Genomic DNA, 23559 nt, shown 5'->3' with positions numbered 1-23559 from the left:
TTTCCGGACGGGAGTCTCTGGAACAGGTGGTGAGCGGGATGGGAAGGATCAGCAATGATGTTGCCTGCTCTCTTACTGGTCCTGGAGTGGAACAGATCTATGAGAGCCGGCAGGTCACAGCCGACCTTCTCAGCTGACCGGATGATCCGCTGCAGTCTGCCCTTGGCCTTGGCAGTGGAGGCAGCGAACTAGACGGTGATGGATGAGGTGAGGATGGACTCAATGATGGCTGTGTAGAAGTCAACCATCACTTTCCGCGGCATGCTGAATTTCCTCAGTTGCCGCAGGAAGAACATCCTCTGCTGGGCCTTCTTGATCAAAGAGGATATTAGGAATAGACCCCAGGTAAAAGTACCTCCCCAAAGACCTAAAATAAATGTTTTTAAGATTCAAGAAGATTTGTCATTCCAAAACGTGAGGTACATCAGAGGGAACAAAACTAAGTACTGAGAAATCTATAAATTAAGAATCTAAAAACTAAGCAGAAGCTGCAAATAAATATAATGAAATAAAAACAATAGAATATCAAGGTAAACAAGGAAAAAACAATGCAACTGCTACTTAAATTGCCTATACAATATTACAGAAATTCTGTTTTAATGCGCGTTTTATTATTATTCATATTTGTAATACTGCTACTGCTGCTAACTAAATGATAATGTCTGCAGCAATACTTTAATGTTGATCCTTTCACATAATACTACGCAGGTTTCTCAGAATAACCTTTTCTAGAGTTGACCACAGCTCTTGACAGTAACAAGGGGGTTTGTATTGGTGGGGTCGCCTCGGTGCCTTTGAGCCTCAGCAGATTCAAGGTTGAGGGTTGAACTCTGGCAGCAGTGGACCTCAGCTCCCGTCCTCCACAGCCGTAGTGCGCGGACCTGTCCAGAGGAGGCGCTGTCGACCCGTCCACATCAGCCGCTGATAGATCCGCGGTGTGTAGATCCGCGCTCATCTACCCGCCGCGCTTCTGTGTGGGGCGTTCTTCTCGGCGGCGTCGCGCCCACCTACCTCTCTCCAGCTCCGGGAATCGGACTGACTTTCTGGCTCCCGCAGCAGCGACAGACCCCGCTCTGCTCCTCCAGGACTGATCAACGCCCAGAGTCTGGGATAAATCTCAAATTGAAGTTCTCTTTCCATTTCCTGTTGGGTTTTCTTTCTACCGTCCTAGCGGAAGCAGCAGCGGCAGCACTGATTCCTCGGCTGGCGTTGGACGAAGCGGGGATTCAACTTAGACGAACCCGCAGACATTTTGTTATTTCTGAGAATTAGACGCGTTTCTTTCTCCTCGTCGCCGCGGAGCGAAGTGGAAGCGTGTGAAGGGCCGCGACACAAGACCCGGGGGGAGAAGAAGCCGTTCCCGAGCCAACTGCAGCCCGGACGTGTCCGCGTGTGGAACGTTATTCATTTACCCGCGTTTAGCTCGCGTCGCTGCCGCTGGTGCGTCGAGCCGGAAAAACAGCGATGAATCATTTTGACGGACAGCGTCTGAAGAACTAGCTGAAGCAGAGAGGAGCCCGGCTGCTGGTGCTTCGCTGCGCGCAGACACAGTCAACACAGTCAACCCAGGGGGGGCAGGCACCGCTCGACGCTCCTCCATCACCCGCACGAGACCCAGAGCCCTTCTCCACCCGCGCTCGCCCTCCACGTAGAGTTTATCTCTATCGATTCCGGTGTGTTTGTCCGGGGGGAGCTGGGTCGCTAGCTACCTTGTAAGCTAGTCCACCGGCTAACGCTGGACAGCTCCTGGTGAAGGCTGGGCTAGCTGTGGACAAAGGAGCACCGCGAGGTGAAAAATTACAAACACAGGGCACACAGTTGATCGTGTTTAGGAAGGAGAGCAACAAACAAGGGACTGACATGATGTTTCCACAATCCAGACACTCAGTAAGTGCTTTTCTTTCTCTTTAATGCGACATCTGTTTGTGAATTATGAGCCGGATCCAGCTGATTTATCACGTATTGAACTTGGTTTTGCGTTAGACAGCATGTTGTATTTCACACGGGCCCATTAGGAGGTGGTCTTGGCACAGTAGTAACACGATACTGGTTTGGAATTGCATTTTTTTCCTTCTTTTTTTTCAGGTAAGTTGTTTTCAGGTGAGATGTGATATGAGATTACAGAGGACATCTGTTTTTCGGCTCTTAACTTGATGGCATCCTCCAAATCAAAACAGCTCCGGTGTGGGCTGGTTTCCTGAGTCACAACCAGCAGCGCCAGTTTAGTTTCAACCTGCTCCAGAGAGGAACCCGAACCCAGACATTTATTAGCTGTAGGGAAACCCAAAACTTCTTTCCCGCAGCATTTGTAAGGTATTGGTTTAGAATTGCAGTGATAGTTCAGTTAAATTCTGCAGAAAAGATGACATGAGATTACAGAGAGAAATAGATAATTTGGCTCTTGAGTTTTCCCAAATGGTTTTTGCGTCCTCCAAATCAATCCTCGTGTTTTTGTCACCCGTGGGTCAGTTAAGTTTCAACCTGTTTCATCCTCCAAAAAGGCCTCAACCCTGATATCTATTAGCTTCAGTCCTGGCAGAACATGGACACTGGACAGAGGTTGCTTGTGGTTTCTGTCATCATATGGCAGCTGCATCGCTCACAATGCCCTGTACAGTATTCTGTGCAGGTGGGGTTTTTATGACTGTAAAAAAGCGCACATCTCCTCTGTTCCCCTAAATCTCAAGTTTCCATGGTAACAGAAACTCAGTCCAGGGCAGGCATTCATCAGTGATGAGGGCTCTCCGCCCATTGGTCAAACATTTATGTATATCGACCGGCAGCTATGGACTCAAATCAAATAATTTCAGTTTTTCGACTTAAAATGGAAATTGTAGACCACTCTGTCGTGCATGGTGCAAAAAGGAACCTGCCCCGAGCTCCGCTCATTTAGCATCCTACCTGTATTCCCACCTTCCAGTTTGGGCTTGAAATGTCACTTCAAGAGCAAATATAACAAAGAGGTATTTGTGTAAGTGGAGCACCGGTAAACCCAACAGCAAGAGTGCTGACATGTTGCCAGGGACCGGGCCCTCTGCTTTTCCCCCGGCAACGTCTTGTCGCCACCACTAGTTCTTTTACTGCTGAAAGGGGAAGAGTTGTTTGCTGAAACTAGAACCTGAAAGTCCTTTGTGACATGAATGGTTTGCCCTTTGGCGGTCAGTCTGCGTGGCAGCCTGATTGTGCCACTGCTAATGTGTGAGAGCAGGATGTGAGGATTTGGGAACCTCTGGTCACAACCCGGCTTGTCAGAGGAGTAAAATCCTTTATTTGCGCTGCATCCCACAAGTGTAACTTAATTATTTCAAAACTAATCATCTCAAATAATACTTGTTTTTTTATCTTTTTAAAACTGTAAATCCAAAGTCGTGGTCTGAGTGATCGGATCTCAATTGTGTCCTCAATGCATCTTTTACATTTTTTACACCAAAGTTAGCAGGTATATGCATGTTTCTTTTAAATGCGGTTAAACCTGCTAAAAATAGGCCAATTGACACCTTTCCCACTGCCAGTAGAGGAGTTTGCCTCTCTGTGTTTGTCCCGAGTGCTTCATGTTCGACGTCACAATCGCACCGGCTACTTAGGTGCTCTCTCACCTTGCTGTCCTGACAAATTAGTGCGTTCCCACGGGTGTCACTGCCGATCGGAGCCTGTGTCACGGCAGAGTCATGACCCAGGAGTGAAAGCCAATTGAATCCATTCCCATTGCAGATAAAAGCCTGATGTAAGTCGGTATTGGTGGGTTTTTTAACCAGTGGAAAAGGTGCTTTGCTGGGCAGTCACACCTGCACAGGGAGCTGTGTACTAGGGATGTGATCAGCTGAGATGGATGTTAATGCCAGGTTTGATCTGCTTCCAAACCAGCCCTCCTTTCCTCTGGGTGAGTCACCTGATGTGGTGGGAACTCTGTCACCATCTCCAAGGTGAGAACATGGGTCGCGCCAATGCTGTCCGCCTCCTTTCCTGATGAGGTGATTTTTCTAATCCAATTCAAGGCCCCCATCCTGCTTCATTTTAGAACTAAGACCCAACACAGGTTTAAAATGAGGATTGCAAATTTAACATATCTCTTCACTGGTGCTGCAGCAGGTTTAGTCTTAAGCCACCACAACCAGTTATTTACAACCCCCCACAAATACACCTGTGTTCTCACCGCCTGCCGTCTCCCAGAGCTTTAAATATACATGCACTCTACATAAACATTTCCCCTGCAAATCTCACTTCTCTTCTGCAGCTGCTGTCACAGGGGCCTGCGGATGGGGAGAATGTGTGACACCCATATAGATACGAGTGTCAAAAGATACGAAGGTGGAGGATGAGAGGGTAACAGCAGTGCGTCATAATGATAGATGATAGATCTCTCAAACTGACTCTGTCACCGTCGAGTCTGCTTTCGTTTTATTTTCCTTTGTTCGTCTTGTAGTAACGTTAGTGTTTAAGGTCCTGACTACCATATGAAGGGAACAGGAGCATTACATTTTCACAGCGGATATGCACAATCGAGGATTCTCTCATGTATGATGCATCTAATTTACAGCAGCGGAGGGCTTGCAGGGAGAAATGGTGGCGGTGGAGATGATGTGTGGTCACATTGCATTAAAATACTGTTAAATCTTTTCCTGTGTGAATGATTCAAACATACAAAATTTCCACTTGGATGGCTGTGATGTCTTTTCAGAGAGGCACAGTGTGGGGTTGTACCATTACTGGAGTTTAACGTTGTGTTTTGGTCATATTGGTGCATATTGTTTATTCTAAAGTCATCATGCACATTGTTAGCGCTTACTTTTTATATATATTTATTTGGCTTTATGTTCTTTAGGATTATGTTGTTTTTATAATATCCAAAGAACACAGATGACAAATTATTATTATCGTGTCGTGGTTTTTATATTCATTACACTTCACAATAGTTACACACTAAAACAAACATTGCGAGCAGAGCAAAAACAACAAGGCAAAATAAAATGGGAACCCACACTAGAATGTGGAAGGTTCAGATCAACACGTTGAAGCGATATTCTGTTTTGGTCTTGTCGACTGAGCTATCTACTGTTTATTTTTCAAAGGCATGTCTGTAAACAGGCAAAACATCGGGTCGGATCCGGACTCTAAAATCAAAATCCTAGCGTGGCTTGGGTCACGCTTGTTAGTTTTTTGCAGGACTCACTCGGGTTTAGACAGAAAATTGCGGTCCAAGCTGTACCTGAACTCGCACACTGTGAGCTCGTATTGAGAGAGCAGGCAGGGACAGTCGTTAGTTACCCATTGGACGCACAAGAAGAGGAGAACCTTCACATGGACAGCTGGTAATATTAGGCCACGTCAATTGACGTGTGAACTGACAAAGTGAACACTATGCAGACTTCCTGATTACAGAAAGGAAATAACTTAAATGGCATTTATTTTGAAACGATTCTGTCCAAGCTTTTTGATTCATATAAGTGGTCATCACTCAAATTGGTTCCCACTGTAATTGACCCATTGAGATAGACCAAGGTTAAACGGCGATTCATGTTTCTTTTTCTGCATTTTAATCCACTGTCACGGGTCGAGGGCACAGTTCATTGGTTTAGTTGAAAAAACTCGTTTGATAGTGGCTGACCCAGTTGATAGCATTTGCCATATTGTATGGGTGTTGATTAATCCTAATGCAGCTTCAACAAAACTGACTACGGCTTGAAAGTGGAGCAACAGAAAGGCCTGGTGCCAAAGTCGAAGCACACCACACGTAATATGGAGGCGAAATCTCCAAGCCCTCGGAGCCTGTGCTTGAGATGGCCACAGGTTGCACACACACACACACACACAGAGACACACTCCCTCCTCCTCCTCCTACTTGTCTCCCTTTATCATGTGTTTCCTCCCAGATCTGATGTAGTGGTGGGAGGGTCAGGGGCAGAGGGTGCACAGGCATTATTAAGCCCACTTGAATTAACAGAACAGCCCCCAGCCTTTCCTCTAAAGCCTCCAGCTGGGGGGAGCTTAATCCCCATGGTCCCCTGTCTCGCCCATTAAACAAACCCCCCCCACCCCTGCTCCATGGCTCTGCTGCAAACGCACACACACGTGTTCGTGTGTGAGCGGAAGTCCTGGCAGTGTGTGTGTGTTTGTGGGTGCACTGGACAGTAATGCATTCACATAGACCCATACAGAAGAAAACATGAGTGCGTATTAAAAGACACAAACATACACCTTTGTGCTGCTCTCAGCTTGTAATTATTGCTCTAGTACATGCATAGAAATAGAAGGGATTTTCCTTTCACCCATACATCAACAGCAAGGAGAGACACACACACACACACACACACACACACACACACACACACACACACATTCTTACCAGCCTCAAGGGTCTTATCTGCCTTTTTTGTAGCTGGGGAACAAATTGAATGTGGGTCTTGACACACGCAGGCCAGCAGATGTCTGGGTCGTTAAGGTTAGGCCAACTGATTAGCATGACAAACAGAGCGCCTCCACCAAAACACTCCCACTCCGCAGGAGGCCCTGCTTTTGAGTGGTGGAGTTGAGGCCATGGGTCACAGGTGATGTTGATTTTTATAGAAGGCCACAGTGCATGATTGTCAAAATGCTTTGGGGTTGGTTGAAAAGGAGGGGTGTAGACTGGTGCAGCCCTTCTCTAGTTGAACACACACAGGCACTGAATTGGACTCAAGATGATACATGTGAACACACATTCAAATACGCTGTCTGACTTATAGCTCCTTTATACTAAGGACCTTTGTACCCCAGTGTTAAGTGTCTCCCAATTTTTCAGAGGGGGTGCATTTTATTCCTTTTTGAGGCAGAGTCAGTAGACAACAGAGCTTTGAGCCAAACTGGGGATGTTGCCGTCGCAGGTTATTGAAAAAGTGACGCAAATTTGAACCAAAATACAGGTTAATCATTGAGATAACCAACTCGGTTGCCATTAAACCACTGAAAAAGATGCTGTATGAGAGTAAATGAGAGCCAAGCTACTTGTATGGGGTAATATGAATTTTTTAGTTCACAATCACAGCCTAGACTTTGGAAAGGCTAGCAACGTCTTACCAGAGGATCTCAGAGACTGCCTCCTGGCTCGTAGGGAGATAAGGTGTATATGTAGGTGTGAACTACAGGGAGGGGCCAGCACATGCCCGGCTTAAAGGTGATGAAAAGTATTTTAGCATTGGAGCATTCTGGATAAATGTAGACAGTCGATTTGATTTCTGAGTAAGCCCACTATAAAGGTAATTGTTATAGCTGAGGCGAGAGGAATTAGGGTCGTGAATGTGTTTTCCGGTCTGTATGTGAGATTTAACCATGGCTAAATTTCTTAAATGATAAAAACATGATCGCACAACCTAACTAATATGGTTTTGCTCAAAGACCACACCACGATTTCTAGCTGAGGACTTTGTTAATGGGGCGAGTTCGCCGAGGTTTGCCGTGATATCATCCGTGCTCTAGGTGGGACCAAAAACAATTACAGAGATTTAGTAAGAGAAAGGCATCCGGTGTTTAATTTCAGTTGGAACTTGTGGCAGTTTCAATGTTTGATTGGTCATTAGGACTTATTGAATGTAGAGCCTAGTGTCATCAGCATAGCAGTGACCAAGTACATCATGATTTATTTATGAGGCTGATTCAATTGCACTTTGACAGTTTCTTTCTTTTAAAGATGCAACAAGCCAAGAGTAAAAAACGCTCATGCAGTATTTCAACTTACTTAGGGCCATTTTTCATACTCTTCTGTTAAAGTACCACATACACCAATAAGCCACATCACTAAAACCAGTAACAGGTTTTAATGTTGTTCCAGATCAATGTACACAACACTCAAAGAGCAGGATATAGTCTATAATGGACACAGAGAGCGAATGCAGATTTGAGTGCCTGCATACAGACATCATGGCCATAAAGTTTGAACTTTAGACTCAAGGTTGTAACTGTGATATTTCAATATGAAATATATTTAATAGGGTATTATATCATGTGGTATATTATCTGAAAAATCAATGAGAAAAAATATTTTTTATTAAAATGAAGAGACAGTCTAGGTACTTCATGATAAAATATTTATTACCGACAATGTCAAAAGAGCCTTTTTTACAGTACGGAGATAATAAAGGGATAACTACCAGCGGGAAGACAAATTGTCAGCCTTTTTTTTCTCTATTATCTTATGGCCTGTCTATCACCAGACTTAAATACTGAATTTGGGTCAGTACCATTTCTTTCTGGATGTTTGATGACCGTTGGCCCTTTTCTGACCTGATAACCCTCTGTCCTGAGTGATCTTATCGGAAGATCAGTTCTGAGTTCAGATGTAAATGCACACAAGTAGTATTGAGGACGCAGTTGAGGGAAGTGGTCTGTGATGAATTCACACATCTACTTTCTTTCAACTGTGTGAAAGCCAGTGCATCCACCGCCTACTCAGCTGACATCTTCTGACCCACCACACTTTCACAATGAATCTTAAGTGTACTTACAATTCTCAGTGTTTCACATGCATCAAATTATTTGTGGCCACTGCTGAATATTGGCTTACTAAGTATAAAAGAAATTCCCATCTCAAATTTGTTGGAAGGAAAAGTTGTGGTTAGTCTGGTTAGTTGTAGGCAACCATAAAAAGTGTAGCTGGTCCACAAGTCAAGATCCTCAGTCTCTGATTTACCGACAGCCAAATGTCAGTTTTTGATTGTTTAAAAACGTCTTCTCCTCTGAGAGCATCTTTGTGAAGCTAGGTGTATTTGGTAAAAAAACACGTTATATGGCTTTAGGTGCATTGGTGGATGCAGCTATAGCAAAACTGACACATGTAGACACCCACACATGGCACCATCCGTTTGGAGTTTACACCAGGCAGATTCTTGCTTGATGGAAATGCTGAATCAAAGGAAGGGAAAATGTGCCACCAGGATATGAATAATGCAGTCTCCTGCTGGGCCAATCACTTAGAGAACATCCACCTTGAGGTTATATGTTGTGTTAGACAGAAATAACTGAAGAGAAACCCTTATGAACTGTTTACAATCATACAAAGCTAATGTCATTAAAAGATTATAAGAATGCATAAACGAGGAATGGACAAATCTTGTGCTACAGGCCAGGCCCAGGGAATACACAGAAGCCTATTGTTAGGTTCATCATTGTCATCAGGTGAAATAAATGATGAAACACATTCATCAGAAGGGTTTTCCCAATTTTAAATTATTCCAAAAATATATAATGTTATTATGTAAATACAACAGAGCAAGTAGGGTTGCCCCTGAAACTTTGATGAAGATTTACATGCTGCATTGAATAAGCACTTCTTATTTCCCCCTCCCTGGCTGCTTTGCCTTACATGAAGTGCCGCAGCAAATTCACCTGAAAGAAGAACATGAATATAAATAAAAACAGATGTCAACTCAGTCGTACCAGGTTTTTGGTTTTGCCAGAGAAGCTATAGATGTGTGTGTACAGCATTTACAGGCGAGGTGTGTATATCGATGTGGGGTTGACGTGTAGTATAGGCTGTCTTTTTATAAATTCATAAGCAACTGACAGCTTTGTATGTGTGGGAGGGCCTTTGTTGTCTTTATACATTATTCTCTTTCAGTGTATCTGCAGATTTGTGTGTGTGTATGTGCGCGCATAACTGAAGGATGTAGCGGGTGAAAAGAAAAAAGAAGAATGGTAATGAGTTTGTGCTTGTGTGTGTTAACATGTACGTTGACATGGGCAGATGAGAGCTCATCGGGTGGTTGTGTGTGTGGGAGTTTTGTGTGAGAGTGAATGCAGGGTGTGTGTGGTGGAGTGGCTGCATCAGTATTCAGGAGTGTGTGGGAGGTGGAAAGGCGGGTCGGTGGGGTTGGGGGTTACAGTCCTTCCCCAGAGCAGAACGGTGCGACGGGCTGGAACAAAGCAGCTCGACAGGGGGCTGCCTGATTGGGTCGCCTTGGCAAGGGCCCCTAGACCTGCCAAAACGCGCGGCACTGCACCAGTCCAGACAAGAGAATTAGCTGTTCTGTTTGTGTGCCCAAGAGCAGAGTGGCCTCGAATGGAACAATACGTCACCTCATCCCCACCAAGATCCCATTCAGACACCCGCAGGATTCACAGTGCGGCCATGAAAACCTCCCTCGCTCAGCCTGTTAGTTCAGCAGGGGGGAGTATTTCCACTGTGAGACAAGCCCGACTTCTCTCATCTTGTCTTCAAAATACATGGCTTGCACGTATCGGCACCCCCCTAGTCCCAACTCCAACTAGTTCCATCGATATAGCAAATGCTTCACATTTGAACAGTTATAATTTAGGCTAATTTAATTTCTGCAGCCTTATTTAGACATTCAGACCACCAGTGTATATATTTTTTTGAAATACTAGTAGCTGCATTGACGTGGGTTTGTTTCTCGAAGAAGATCGTAATGTTACAAACTTTTCTGCTAGGATTATATACATTTATTTGGGCGATGCTTTGAGTAGCATTGTGTTGTTTTCTGGAGTCCTCAGCATTGATGTATGGGGCATGCTTGAAAGTGATTAGTTCATAGATTGTGTAATAAGAAAAGCAGGTTGTGGTTTCTCCACAGGAACACAGTGAATAATGAAGCCCATGAGCACTATGTTTTAAACATAGAGCTCTGCTAAACACAAAATATCATTGGTAATAATCAAGTGTTTTAGTCTGCAAATTTCTCACCCACTGATAGCCATTTGACAAGGTAACCTTTCTTAATGAATTTAATTTTGGTTGTGCGTCTGTAGACAGCTCACAAATTTTCTTCCTGGTTTATTTCTGCACTTTAAAAAGCCGGGAGCATTAACATCTCATTTATACTCACCATTAATATATATCCTCTTCGGCAGCAGGAAATGCTTCAGCAGCCTCCAAAAATCCTGTAGGTTAAACTGGACCAACCAAACTGTAAGTCCCATTAAGCCTGTAAGACTAAAGGGACACTCAATGACAAAAGTGATTGCAAGTTGAAGTCCTGTTTACGTCCTCGCCCCTGCACTCCCGATCAGTCCCTATGTGAAGTGGACATCCTTGTTTCACAAATTAAAACGTAAGATCTATTTACACGTCTTCTGACTCAGGAATAGTGTAGGTTGAGGGGGCATCACTATTGCTGACATTCTGAACATGGCCTCAAACATGCTGATATTTCATTACACTGCAGCATGGTGTAAAGATTACATTGGGACTCATTAGCTTATAATCAAAATTAAATGACTTGGATTGGAATCATGGGAAAAAATAGCACTAACTTTTGAAACTTGTAAACTGCACACGCACAAGAACTTTAGTACCTTCACCTCAGTTGAGCAAATTAAACAGAAATTCCCTGGTGTTGGCCGCATGCCGGCGCTACAGCTTTCTGCTTTCATTATCCACTTATTTGTTGCGAACTTTGGGACTAATCTTCCTTCCCTCCCTCCCTGTCTTTCCTTCTTCGCAGAGTGTTGTAAGTAATAACCTTGGTTTTTACAAGCAGGCATCAATCATCTGAACAACTGTACTGGGTGTAATCTTGAAGCCCCCCTTCTGCGAGGCTGGCTTTAATCTCAGCCATGGTCTCCAAACCCACAGCCATGTCAGCCTCACCACTTTCCCCACTCTTGACAAATTGCCCATTTCCCTTGGCTTTGCAATCTCGGCACTCTTTTCCTGTGTATGTGTATGTGTGTGTTGTGTTATAGAATGCCTTCCCCCACCTTTTGTCTGCTGTGTTTGTATTCATGCCTGTGTGTGTGTGTGTGTGTGTGTGTGTGTTTTTTTGAAGGTAGGCCCATTTTGTGCATCTGTGTTTTCAGGGTAGTGTGCCTGAAGTGTCATGTTTGTGTGTGTTTGCAGTGTGCGCTTGGCTGACTCTGTGCAGGAGGTCAAGATAGTTCTGCAGAGTGGGAAGAGAGGGCGCGCCACGCCAAGCCTGTGTTTGCAAGGGCACTTCACTCGAAGTGATAAAAGTAGAGTAATCCCCTTTAAAGCGTCTTAACGAGGTCAAATCTGTTGGGCTGCAGGGGGGAAGTGTGTGTGTGTTTGTGTGTTGTGGGGATAACACTGCAGAAATGGGGGTAAGCCTTAGCTTGGTTCGTGAGAGATAATAATCAAAATCAAATTCCTGGCCCAAACAGGATTACGCTCTCCCCGCGTTCTAAATCCCCTGTCCTGAGTGGCTGAAGACACAATCCTATTCCTCAGCCTCTCCTCATTCTCTCTCACAGGCACACACACACACACACACAGAGCATTAGCTAACGTAGCAAGGTTCGCTTGGCCCAGACTGAGTTGGCCGGGGTGAGCCTGGATGCAGGCCAGTTAGGCTGTCCCTCTCTCAGATCACTGGGCACATAGGCTTTATTCCAAACACTAATCCGGGATATTTAGATGGAATTGTTTGGTTGGAGCTATTCTTAGATGGAGGATGTGATCTTGTTTGATGCGGGTGTATTAGCAAAAGGCTTAAGCCCGCAACGTCTGGCTTGGTGAATAATGTCATGATTTTTTTTCTAAGTGGTTTGCTTATGTGTTAAACAAATACTCCACGTGTTGTGTTCACCAACTGACATAATTATCTCCTTCTAATAGTGTGAATTCTCATATATTCATATATTTGTGAAAGAAATATACTGGAGTTTTCACGTTCCAGAGCACAGTTAAGATGAGTTATTCCAAATGTATTGTGTGAAGTCTTCATAACCAAACAGCACTTTCCACAAAGGCATTTATCTAAACCTTAATCTTACTGCGTTCACACCAAACACAAATTTACCCTTACAATGTTTAATCTCTGCACGATCTCAACTGAAAAAGGCTAATAATTATTTGTGCTTCAAAACAAATATTTTCCTCTGTGTTTTCAGTCATTTAGAAAATGCATTATCCTTGATTAATAAAGAGTCTCCATCTATCCTCCGCACTAATACTGTGCAACAGGAGTCTGTATTGGACAGAAGAGGCGGATGGCTCAAATGGCATCCTTGGGACTGTTGCTATGGAGCAAACTAGCGTTGAAGAAAAATAGGCCAACTGTTCATCAGCGTAGATCTTCTACATTCATTTAAAGTGGGAGTGAGATAACATCCAGTCATTAGTGAGTGATTACAATGCCAAGACTCTATCCCTGCCCCCAACACACACACACACACACACACACACACACACACACACACACACACACACACACACACACACACACACACACACACACACACTCCCCTCACTCACTCACTCATGCAAACACTCCGACTGAGATGTAAACAGTCAGGCAGTGCTCCAGGAAATACAATCCCCACACTGCCACTACCCTCAGGCAGGATTTATACTGAGGAGGATGTTTTTCAATGTATCCTGCTGTTATTATGGTGTGTGTGTTGTGTGTGTGGTATTTGTATCTAAATACTCCACTGGATATGTGTACTGTATTCATGTATTGTTGGTGTGTCTAATCGCTGTGTTGTGGTCTGTGTTAAAAACCCCACCCCGCATCCTGCACCTACCTCCTCAACTGATCTTTAGAACAGAATCGGCCTAAGCCTGATTCTTATTTAAAATAGACATTATGGTTCACAGTAGATTTCACATGGATTGGACCGGATGATAAGGCCAGGGAGGGGAAGAGTTAGTGTGTGTGCGTGTACTCGTTAAGAGGGGGGTGACGAATAGTGAGCTTTGGGTTGGTGGGTGGGGGATGGGGGTTGGGCGGCAATTTCCTGAAACGATGAATCCCATTTATTCGCCGAAGACTGTCTCAATTGCCTCACCGGCGCACAAAGCTTTTTAATGCTTTAATTGCGTCTCAAAGGAGCAGGGCAGAATCAAATTAGAGATTGTCCTACATTTAGGTGCCGTGTGTGTGTGCTTGCATGTAGGTTTATGTGTGTGTAATATGCAAATTCAGCAAGTGATGGAGCTCGGGTGTGTGTGTGGGCTGTTCTGTCCTTGTGTATGATTCATGGCTGTGAATATTTGTACCTCTGGCAGCCAAGCATCATACATTGAGGTTTATCACACCCTATACACAGATGCACACATCTATTCACTGTCTCTCTTTTGCTGTATCACACCCATATCTCTCTCTGTCACATTCACACTTGTCTCGACTGTTCCACTGTAATACCGAAAAATTACACACACAGACACTCATACACATTCACATTGGCCAAGCCTTTCTCTCTTGCACAAACACATTTTCACACGCACAGCATGCAGGCACCTTTTTTGTCACAGCAGATGGCATGTGTCACAATATTACGGCAGTATTTCATTAACATTATGGGCATCCATCTGTTGTGGGCTCTCAGGCCCCCATAGAGCACCTTGTTTTGGTCACTGACAGAGAGCGAGAGATAATAAACATTGTTAGCTGTGTGTATTGCATGGAGCTGGGAGAGGCCCGCATAGTCTGAGTTTGTGGTGGTGAAAGAATGAGGGCAGCCATCTGAAAATTGTCCTTCAAACTCCTGTACTTGGCTCAATATTGCATCCAGGATTTAGGTGAGATTTACCAAGAATTCCTGGCATTGCAATAGCCTTTTTAAATATGATTAGCGAAACAAAAATACAAATAAGAGTGGTGTTTGACTGCTATTGCGAACTGTCCTGCCTGCTGACAGGAAGGATTCTCTGATGGGTTTTGGTCACAAAACTATGGATTAAGTTATTCCAGTTCCTATTTCCAGACTTCAACTCCAAAAAACGTCAAGACAATATGATCCTATCTTTCTCCGGAGTTTGCCTTTAGCAGGCGATTTTGCGGTCTGACACGTTCACACCGACAGACAAATCTTGAGTTTTTAGGCAAGAGGTGGCACAGCATGCAGTAGGCAAGATATAGTGTATTAACTCCACTGCACTAATTTCGAGTGTTTGTTTACAGTTTATCAACACTGGTGTAGACCCTTTATCACCAAAAGCTCTTGAATTTCCCCCTTTTTTTTAAAAACCCACTTCATCCTCTGGCTTTAATGAAGAATATTTTGCTTCAATGAGTGTTTCCATTGTGATCATTCAGCCCATCAGAAGTACTAGAATAGAAAATAAAATGCAGAGTATAAAAAAAAGCACAAAAGACAGCTGATGAGCATTAATAATCCACAAGATTGAACTTTGCAAGAAAAGCTTAACCACACCAGATGACATTTAGAAACCTCTTCAAAGGTTTGGAGTCACAGCGGGGCTGATGAGCAGCAGGAACACAAGACAGCACGCCACCGAAAATAAAAAGGCAATTCAGATTTGTGCGAAAACAGTAGAATGTCTCATCAAAAACAAAAACTGCGTTGCAAGTTAATTTTTTTTGAGAGCATCATCAGATCAAAAATCAAACACAGCTCTGACAAACCACAGATCTGGTGGTTACACTTGCAGAAGTTATTCATCCAAATAATGATTTACCCTACAAACGCATCATCTTGCATATACAGAACACCAGTTCAGTGTTCCTGTGTTTGACTAATTAAACTTAGCCCCTGTGACTGTTTGACAAAGAAAGACAGAGTTCTGCAACAGTCACATATGCTTGACTATGTACAAAGGTCAATCATCACTCCAGTTATACTTTGTAATAATATTTTAACAATTCAGTCAGGCAGGTTTCTAGCAGGTAGCCAGTTGTAAAACGTGCCACTTAGCAACTGCCTATAAAAGCTCTGTTACTAACTATAACAAAAACTATAAAGATCAAAACTAAGTAGAAATCTAGTGGTTGTTTGGGAGTTTAGACCAATAACGTATCCAGGATAAGGTCCACAGCAATTTAAATCATTACCAGTTAACAAACACATTGACCGTAGATTCAGGTGTGGACAGTGTGTGATGTTTCAAGCATGTTTGATCGGTCTGATGTGGTTTGTCAGTCTATTTTAGTCAAGTAGTGTAGTTTTGAGCATGTAGCATGCAGGATAGAAAGGTTATCAACACGCCCTCTCCCTCCCTGTGATTTAGCTGGACAATGACACATCAGATCAATCTGACTTTAATTAGTTAGTTAGCTTGTTTTGTGTATATATATATATATATATATTTGAAAATACTGATTTGGGCAAATGCCCCCTCTAGTCATATTTTACTTTACTAGAATTACTAACAGATTGAGCTCATACATTTTTGTTTACCCAGAAAGGTTATTGTCTTCATTCATAAAAGTCCTAATATGTACTTATTGGCCTTATGGTTTTATGATGTTCTGACTTCTTTTCCCTGTCTTTGTCCTGCTCTGTTTTCTCTGCCTCCCTCTTTATTCCCTGTGGAACAGGATGCCCGACCTGGGGCTGTTGACTAAGAGAAACTTTGGTATTTTACTGTTTGCCTACTGTGCTACACAGGGAGGAAATTGGATCTAGGGCAACAACTCTAACCTGCGGCACTGGAGGCAACCTTCGTGCAGACGCACACACACTAACCCATATACACACGTATTAAAAACTTTACAAGTGCAAGGAGTGAGTTGCACGGCTGCCTGTAGCTAAGTGTGTCGTGTTGACACAGGCTCTGCGTGGCACAGAGCCATATAGCCAAGCTGTTGTTTGCTGAGTTTGGTCCATGCCACACTGGCTGGAGAGATAATGGAAAAGGTTACTGTGCTTTACAGTCGGAGCCTCTGTCTCTGAGCAGCAGCTCGTTCTGTGTGGATTGGGAGTTTCTGAGTGTGGAAGCAGCATGATAATGTCAGCACTTCTCATGACATTTGAACGTGTAATGGCTCAGGTCACTGTGATTGTCCCTACGTTTTTAAATGTTCTAACTGTTAGCCTTTCTCTTCATATGCTAATGTTCCAGAATTCCCCATGTGTAGATATTTTTGTATGTATTCTGAAATATTTAAATTAATGCCTAAATGGAAACCACCATATATTTTTGTCCGTACCCTTGGAAGGTTTTGTAAGAATCCATCCCCAACCCTTAAACATGTAAGAGTGGAGCACTGGCCTGCTGAGCCTCAAAGCAAAAAAGAAAAAGAAATCAGCCTTTGAAGCCAGAGGTCTATGACTACAACCTGAAGCAATCCTGTTGCTTAGAATATTCTCTGGCCATGGTTCTGTGAATGCGAAACAGCCTGTTTGTAGTTAAAATGAAGCTGAGCGACATGCCGGGGGGAGCGGAGTACAAAGTGACAGGTCATTCCTAACAGCAGCAGGCTAGTTTCCAGTAAGTGCTGCAATCACATTTCTGATGGTTTTTTATGCCTGCTCAATCATAGTGGGAAAATGTCGAATTTTTTTTTTTTCTTCTTCTCCCCCCACCTGACCCATTATGCAGCCTGCTGAGAAATAATGAGATTTTGTCCCTATTTGGGTTTGATGCTTGCTGTGCTCTAACACACAGCCAGGCCATCCACCGCTGCTTGGGGAATGTAGTGTGGACAGAATTACAATAAGGGGCGAATAGCAACATTCATGCTAGGTGATTGAATAATTTTGTAGCTGGCTGTACGCGGCACAAAAGAAGTCTTCTGATATTACATGGGTGGTATTTGGTGCGGTTTTATCCAGCAACATATATTTAAGCGACTACAGCAGATTTGTCCACTGGGGTGATTTTTCTACTTTGCCTTTTAATACAAAGGCATAATGTCTGTGCTGATGGCAATATTGGATTTAGAGGACTCTTTACACATTTTTATCAGTTTCATCAGTTTGTCATATATATTCTAAATTGTAGAATTATGATTTGGTTATTTCATATGAGTTACTTCAAAGAAAATTTACCATAATATTATAAATAAAATATACTAAGTATAGTTCTACTTTAGAATAAAATTTTACCAGTATCACTGACTCTTGCTCCACAAATGCCTTACAACAGGCACTGCTTATGGGATGTTTTCAATGTGGAAAGGGGCAGATGATGTCAATCTGACAATGTAGTTGCCGCTAAATCTTTTCAACACATCAAAGTGCTCAACACAGTCTCAACCAAGTTCCCTGTAATAATATTTATCATGTGTGTTACCGACCTTTTTAAACAAGAATGATTCATCCTAGCCTGAGTAAGTAAGTTTACTTAATGCCACCCAAGCTGAGTCTGGGAATAACAATAAGGAATGATGAAACACTAACACACAGCGGATTATAAGTTTGACGCACTCCTGTGTCATCAATCACTTTGCTGGTATGGCTTACAACATCTGCTATTGTTCATAACGGCCGTGGGTAATAACTCTTTAAGGTTGTGAAGACGCTGCCAATGCTGGAGCAAGGACAGCGAGTGTCTGGGTTATGTCTATAGAAGGTTAAATATGAGTGTCAACATCCATTTATGGCTAATTGGAGCTCCGTGGGGTTTAGATTTGAGTGCAGGCACATTATTTCGTAGTGATTGAAATATAAAATAGAGCAGTGTGTATTCAGAGCTTTAACAATCGGATTGTAACAATGGGTCCACATTTTTTATTCTTTGTGTATGCACTGTTTTGTTCTTGGAGTCCTCACAGGATTGTATGTGTATGACTCTTTGTGTATGGAAGCATACATGACAACCAATTTCAGGTTGACATTAAGTCACCCTGCTCCCTCTCTCTGTTGCAGCCCCCCCCCCATCTTAAAATATGTTTTATTTATGTCTTTCCTTTTGGTTCTTACGTTTTCCTCTCTTGTTTTTTCTCTTTGGCAGGCTTCATCGCAGCAGCTGAAATTCACAACCTCCGACTCCTGTGACAGGATCAAGGATGAGTTCCAGTTCCTCCAAGCACAATACCACAGGTGCAAACAGAAACACTATGCATACAGACATATACACACAAAACGGACTCAGAAAAGGGGTCAATCTCGTTGACCCCTAGTTATCGATCTTGGTTTACTGCTTAAATACCGCTACAGTGCCAGAAGTCTCAGGCACCTCCAAAGCACCCGATTTGATCTTAACCGATCTTTTTGATAGTCCTTATAAAGAGGGGAGGACGCCACAAGGTCTGCATCTCAGCGAGAGATCCTCCCTTTGTCTTTGAAGGCCGCTTTCCCTCCTGAGGAGTTTGGTTTGTTTCTCTGTACCTGCTCTCCGAGAACCTTCCAGAGGCTTCCCTCTGCCGAGACAGGCGCAGGCAGATGAAAGCCTGGCATATTGTGTGCAAAATCCCTGCTCTGGTCTGATCGCTGTTGTTTGTGGAGGATTCTGAAGCTGCAATAACACCCCGTGTGTCTTCTTCCTCGCCTTTGGTTTGTGTAATTCCCACAACGGTGAGCAGCACCGTTTAACCCTCTTCAGAGAGGCAGGGCGCAGTTGAAAGAATGCCTTTTTTGTCTGAGCATACAGAGCATGCATACAGTGCCTATTGACTCAGGAGGGGGGCTGCGAGGGGGTGGGGGGCTTGGGAACCACAGACAGGGCTTTGTAGCGCGCTGCTTCTGCGCTGTGCTTGTCTGGTGCTGAAGCCTTTAAAAGGCAAATGTACCGCAGGCATTCCCCCGGGTATAGTAGCAAGCATTGTAGCTGTCACAGTCTTCCTCCTCCCAACTCCCCCCCTCTCTTCTTCCCTCCCCTCATTCACATGCATAAATAGATCAGGGAATACATAAATCAAAATAAAGATGACAGCAGGAGCGATTTAGAGACGGAAGACTCGGCAATAAAACTCCATCAAAGTGTCGTTTGAGAGCAGCGGTGCAGGCCCAGGGGCGGCTGAACACCAATCAGAGGAGGCACAAAGCCAATCCCAGGTAGGCTGGCAGCAGGGAGGCCTGTCGCCATGACAACCCCCCACACAGCCTACACATGAACACAGGGATGGCAGAAAGGGTTTTATGTAGGAGGGAAGGGCAGCATTTTGAATAAGTGGAGGCTGCTCATTCACACACACGAAGAAGGCTGAAGAATAAAACCGCTCCTCACCAGCAAAAAAAACACCCAAAAAAACATACCCCCTCCCCCAGAGAGCAAAACAGATTGGGTATCTGTTCCGTGCCATTGTGGGAATCTCCATGATCATCTCTAAACAACACATTGGACTTAATGTGTTTAGATTCAGGACACGCCCGATCTCCATTCCTTCTTTGAATTATTGAAAGCTGATCCATAGTCGCAGACCCCTGTCTACTGAAAAATCTACTCATTTATATAACATATTTGACTCAGTAACTGAGTCAGTAACTGAGTCAAATATCCGTCATTCTCCCTCAGAGTTAAATCCTTCAGATGAGGAAGAGTTGTTTGATTGACGTCAACAAAGAGAAACATGCAGTTAGCATCAGCTGCTATAAGGGATTATACAATAACACATTGACATTATCACACACCGGTTGACATGTTGTTTCATACTCTTCAGGATCACTGTCGTCTTAGAGCGTGAAGGACCTACTGTACAAGAGTTTCTAACTTTGCAGATGTTTTGTAGATTTTTGTGACAATCAAGGAAAGTAAAAACCCATAAAGCACAATATGAGGACCTTTTAACATTTAAATTTGCAAAGGGATTCTGTTTAAGGCGGTCAAGTATAAGGAAGCGTCATTATTAAAGAGACATTAGGGGATGTTTCTGCCAAACAGAAACCACACAGATTCTGAGTCATTAAATGACTGATTTCCAAAAATACTTACTTCAATCAGCTGTTTCTAAACTCAGGGGAAAGACGAAAATCTTGTCAAAAGTAGGCCCACACATGTCATCAGTGTTGGTGCGACTGATTTATTATATTTGATAATATCTGCGATAATTACAGAAGAAGCAAAATACGGAAGTGAGTAAGCTCACATTATGGTTGTGTGTTAAATGGAGTTAAGTCTACCAGTTAAGACTCACAGCGATGAAGATTCAGTCAGTGCTCACTGTAATCGGGCTGTCATTCATGCAGACAGCTTAGCAGAAATCCCAATATAAATATACACACACCAGCAGACAGGTTTGTCAGACGTACCTTAAATATAAACCTATCCACCGTGTGCATATCTTTAGTTGATCTGAGCCTCATCCAGTCCTTATATCAGATGAAGCCTTCTGAGGCCGACATGTTGTAACTGGCTGTTTCGATCAAAGACATCAAGGAGCGTTTTTTTTTTACTCTTGTCTTTTACACTTGACGATCAGGCTGACTTGTTGACGCGTCCCCCTTTGTCCTGTCGCCTCGCATAACGTCAGCTCTGACATGATTACAGCTAATGGCTGTCTCGGGGACTGGGTCACAGGAAACGCTCTGACACTATATTTAGACTTTTTACTTCACTGCCTCGCCTCTATTTTAGAAAGCAGAATTTGGGCTCGACATCTCTTAGACCTCTGAGTTGACCTCCACCTGTTAAGTGACACCATGCCAGTCTTGGTGTATACACAGGCGCTGACTAGTAAAGATGATGATGGTGGTGGTAATGATGATGATGATGATGATGGAGGCGGTGATGATAAAGATGGAAATAGTGGCTGAGATGATGACAACGGAGGCGGTGCTGATGACTGTGAATGTGGAGGCAGTGATGAGGGTTGAAGTGATGATGACAGTGCTGTTGGTGAAAGTGGAGGTAATGATGATGAAGGGGCAAGAAGTCATCGGGTGTCAGCACTTTAGGAGGGAGACTGTCAAGCTGACTAACAAGGTCTGACGCTGTGCTTCTCTCTCTCTCTCTCTCTCTCTCAACAGTTTGAAGCTTGAGTGTGACAAGTTGGCCAGTGAGAAGTCAGAGATGCAGCGCCATTATATCATGGTAAGTGAAGAGTGTGTGTCTTGTGCACCAGAGGTGAATATATCCTCTAATGATAGTTTTACCTTCTCGCTGATTTTAACTTTCAACCGAAGTCAAAATAATTTCCCGAAATTTTCCAGAGTGGGTGTGTGTGAGAACACAAATGTCTGAGTCGGTTGCTGCAGACATTTTTCCCACCGGCGCCCATTTCAAATGTCCAATGGAAATTGTCCAGAGGCCCATGTCAGAATATAGCAGGAAAATGTCTGTAAAATTCACAGCTCGTGAGTTGGTATGTTGACATTTCTGACACGTCGTGGATACGAAACAAAAATAAAACAAGGATGAAAAAGAGTTTATATATGTAGAAGATGCTGACAAAAGTGTCAACTTGGAAAGACGGAGACATTTTAGTGATAAAGGCCGAACCCCGATGTCAATATTTCCAGAAAGGAGTTTATACATCGTGTCTGTCCTGCCTTCGAGGTGCTCTACCCAGGTGCCACTCGCCTGAATGTTCTAGACATTTTCCTGTTATTCTGAATGTGTCTCAGACATCTCCTGCTGTGCTAGTAAATCCTCTTGATGTATATTTGCAAAGAATTTTGTTTTTGTTTTTCTTCCAGACATCCTCCACCACTTCTCTCTATTTGCAATGTGATTGATTCTAATGTCTGGTTTCTCTCTCTGAGCAGGACATTCTGGTTTATAACAACTCGGATCTTATTTTCGTAGTCTGGGGAATCTGTTATATGTATTCTTATAAACTCAACAAGATAATTGCTGACATCTTGCGATGCAGCTTCAGTGCCAGATACAAGTCAAACTGGGCAAAACCACCGGCAGTAACAGTCAAACATGTTTTAAACAAATCCAATTGGTTAACTATTGGGGATGGGAATTTCACATTTCAGTTTAGATTCTCATCACGATTCAGGTCATAGTTACTTCCCAATCCTAAATAGATTATAATTTTTAGTAGATAGAGAGTACTAGAGAGAACTATTTTCATAGCTCCCCCCCCAAACTGTTGCTTGGTCTCTCTTGTTTTTTTGTTTTTTTTTGAAGGAAGAGAAATTTGTTGACTTGGGGTGTGCTCACATTTGGTTTTACCTGTAAATAAAAGTAAATCATGTGGCTAAACTATTAACTCATGCAGTGATATTTTAACCAATATCATGATATGCCCACTAAAAATAGGTCAAATAAATTGAGATGAATAGTTATTGTTCACTTCCTTTCTATTTTTATAGTTACTGTACATGTGATTCCTCTTTCCCCAACCCCCTTCATTTCCTCTTTTCCCTGTCTCTCCACACACACACACGTGTTCACACACCAACACGCACGCACAGATGTGCTCGCCCGCTCTCTGCTCCACCTCCAGGCTAATCTCATTGTTGCTGGCCGTGGCTGTGTAGCCGTCTGATGTTTTGCCTCTAATTGATCCTCTGACTGGCTTTAATCTCATCTAATCTGTGCCGCCGCATTGCTCTCTCCACCATCAGCCAGCCAGCAGGCACACACGCACATGCACACACTTCCTCTGTGTGTTTGTGTGTCTCACGCAAGAGCGAGTGCACACGCTCTCACACTCACTCAGGCATTGTTAGCCTGGTTGTAGCCTTTCACACACACACAAATACACGATGGCTGACATTTCTTATTAAAAAATCCAATATTTGCTCAAACGTGAACATTTTAATATCGAACCTGTAATGACCTGTTCAAATCATCGACTATATAAAGATGGATAGCGTGTCTCCACTTCCTCCCACTTCCATAAGTAAAGCCAAAATATTCTGCGAACGCTGCCATCTTAGGTATTTTTTGTAGCCAGAGTCTGTGCTGTGGCAATCAGGTGATGGAATAGCGGTAATCACGTCCCGCTGATTTAAGTGCCTAATCGATCCCAAGAATGTCTCAGCTGTCAATCATGAAGTTTAATCTTGTTTTTATTACATCAAATAGCAATA

The 23559-nt window shown here is 43.4% G+C and overlaps 1 protein-coding gene across 2 annotated transcripts in view; it reads left to right on the top strand.

Moving 5' to 3' along the window:
* Positions 1–1001: 1001 nt before the first annotated feature.
* Positions 1002–23559, top strand: part of tle5 (TLE family member 5, transcriptional modulator) — a 39422-nt gene continuing 16864 nt past the window's right edge. For both annotated transcript variants that reach the window (XM_053430335.1, XM_053430334.1), the window contains exons 1-3: positions 1002–1887; positions 18587–18675; positions 21541–21604. In XM_053430335.1, coding sequence (XP_053286310.1) covers positions 1861–1887; positions 18587–18675; positions 21541–21604 — 180 coding nt within the window. In that variant the 5' untranslated portion in view covers positions 1002–1860. The remainder of the gene's footprint in view (positions 1888–18586; positions 18676–21540; positions 21605–23559) is intronic.

The sequence above is a fragment of the Pleuronectes platessa genome, chromosome 9 (genome assembly GCF_947347685.1).
Source record: "Pleuronectes platessa chromosome 9, fPlePla1.1, whole genome shotgun sequence".
In the NCBI taxonomy this organism is placed as follows: domain Eukaryota; kingdom Metazoa; phylum Chordata; class Actinopteri; order Pleuronectiformes; family Pleuronectidae; genus Pleuronectes; species Pleuronectes platessa.
The sequence above is the reverse complement of the archived record's forward strand: the minus strand, read 5'-3'. Positions and strand labels throughout refer to the sequence as shown.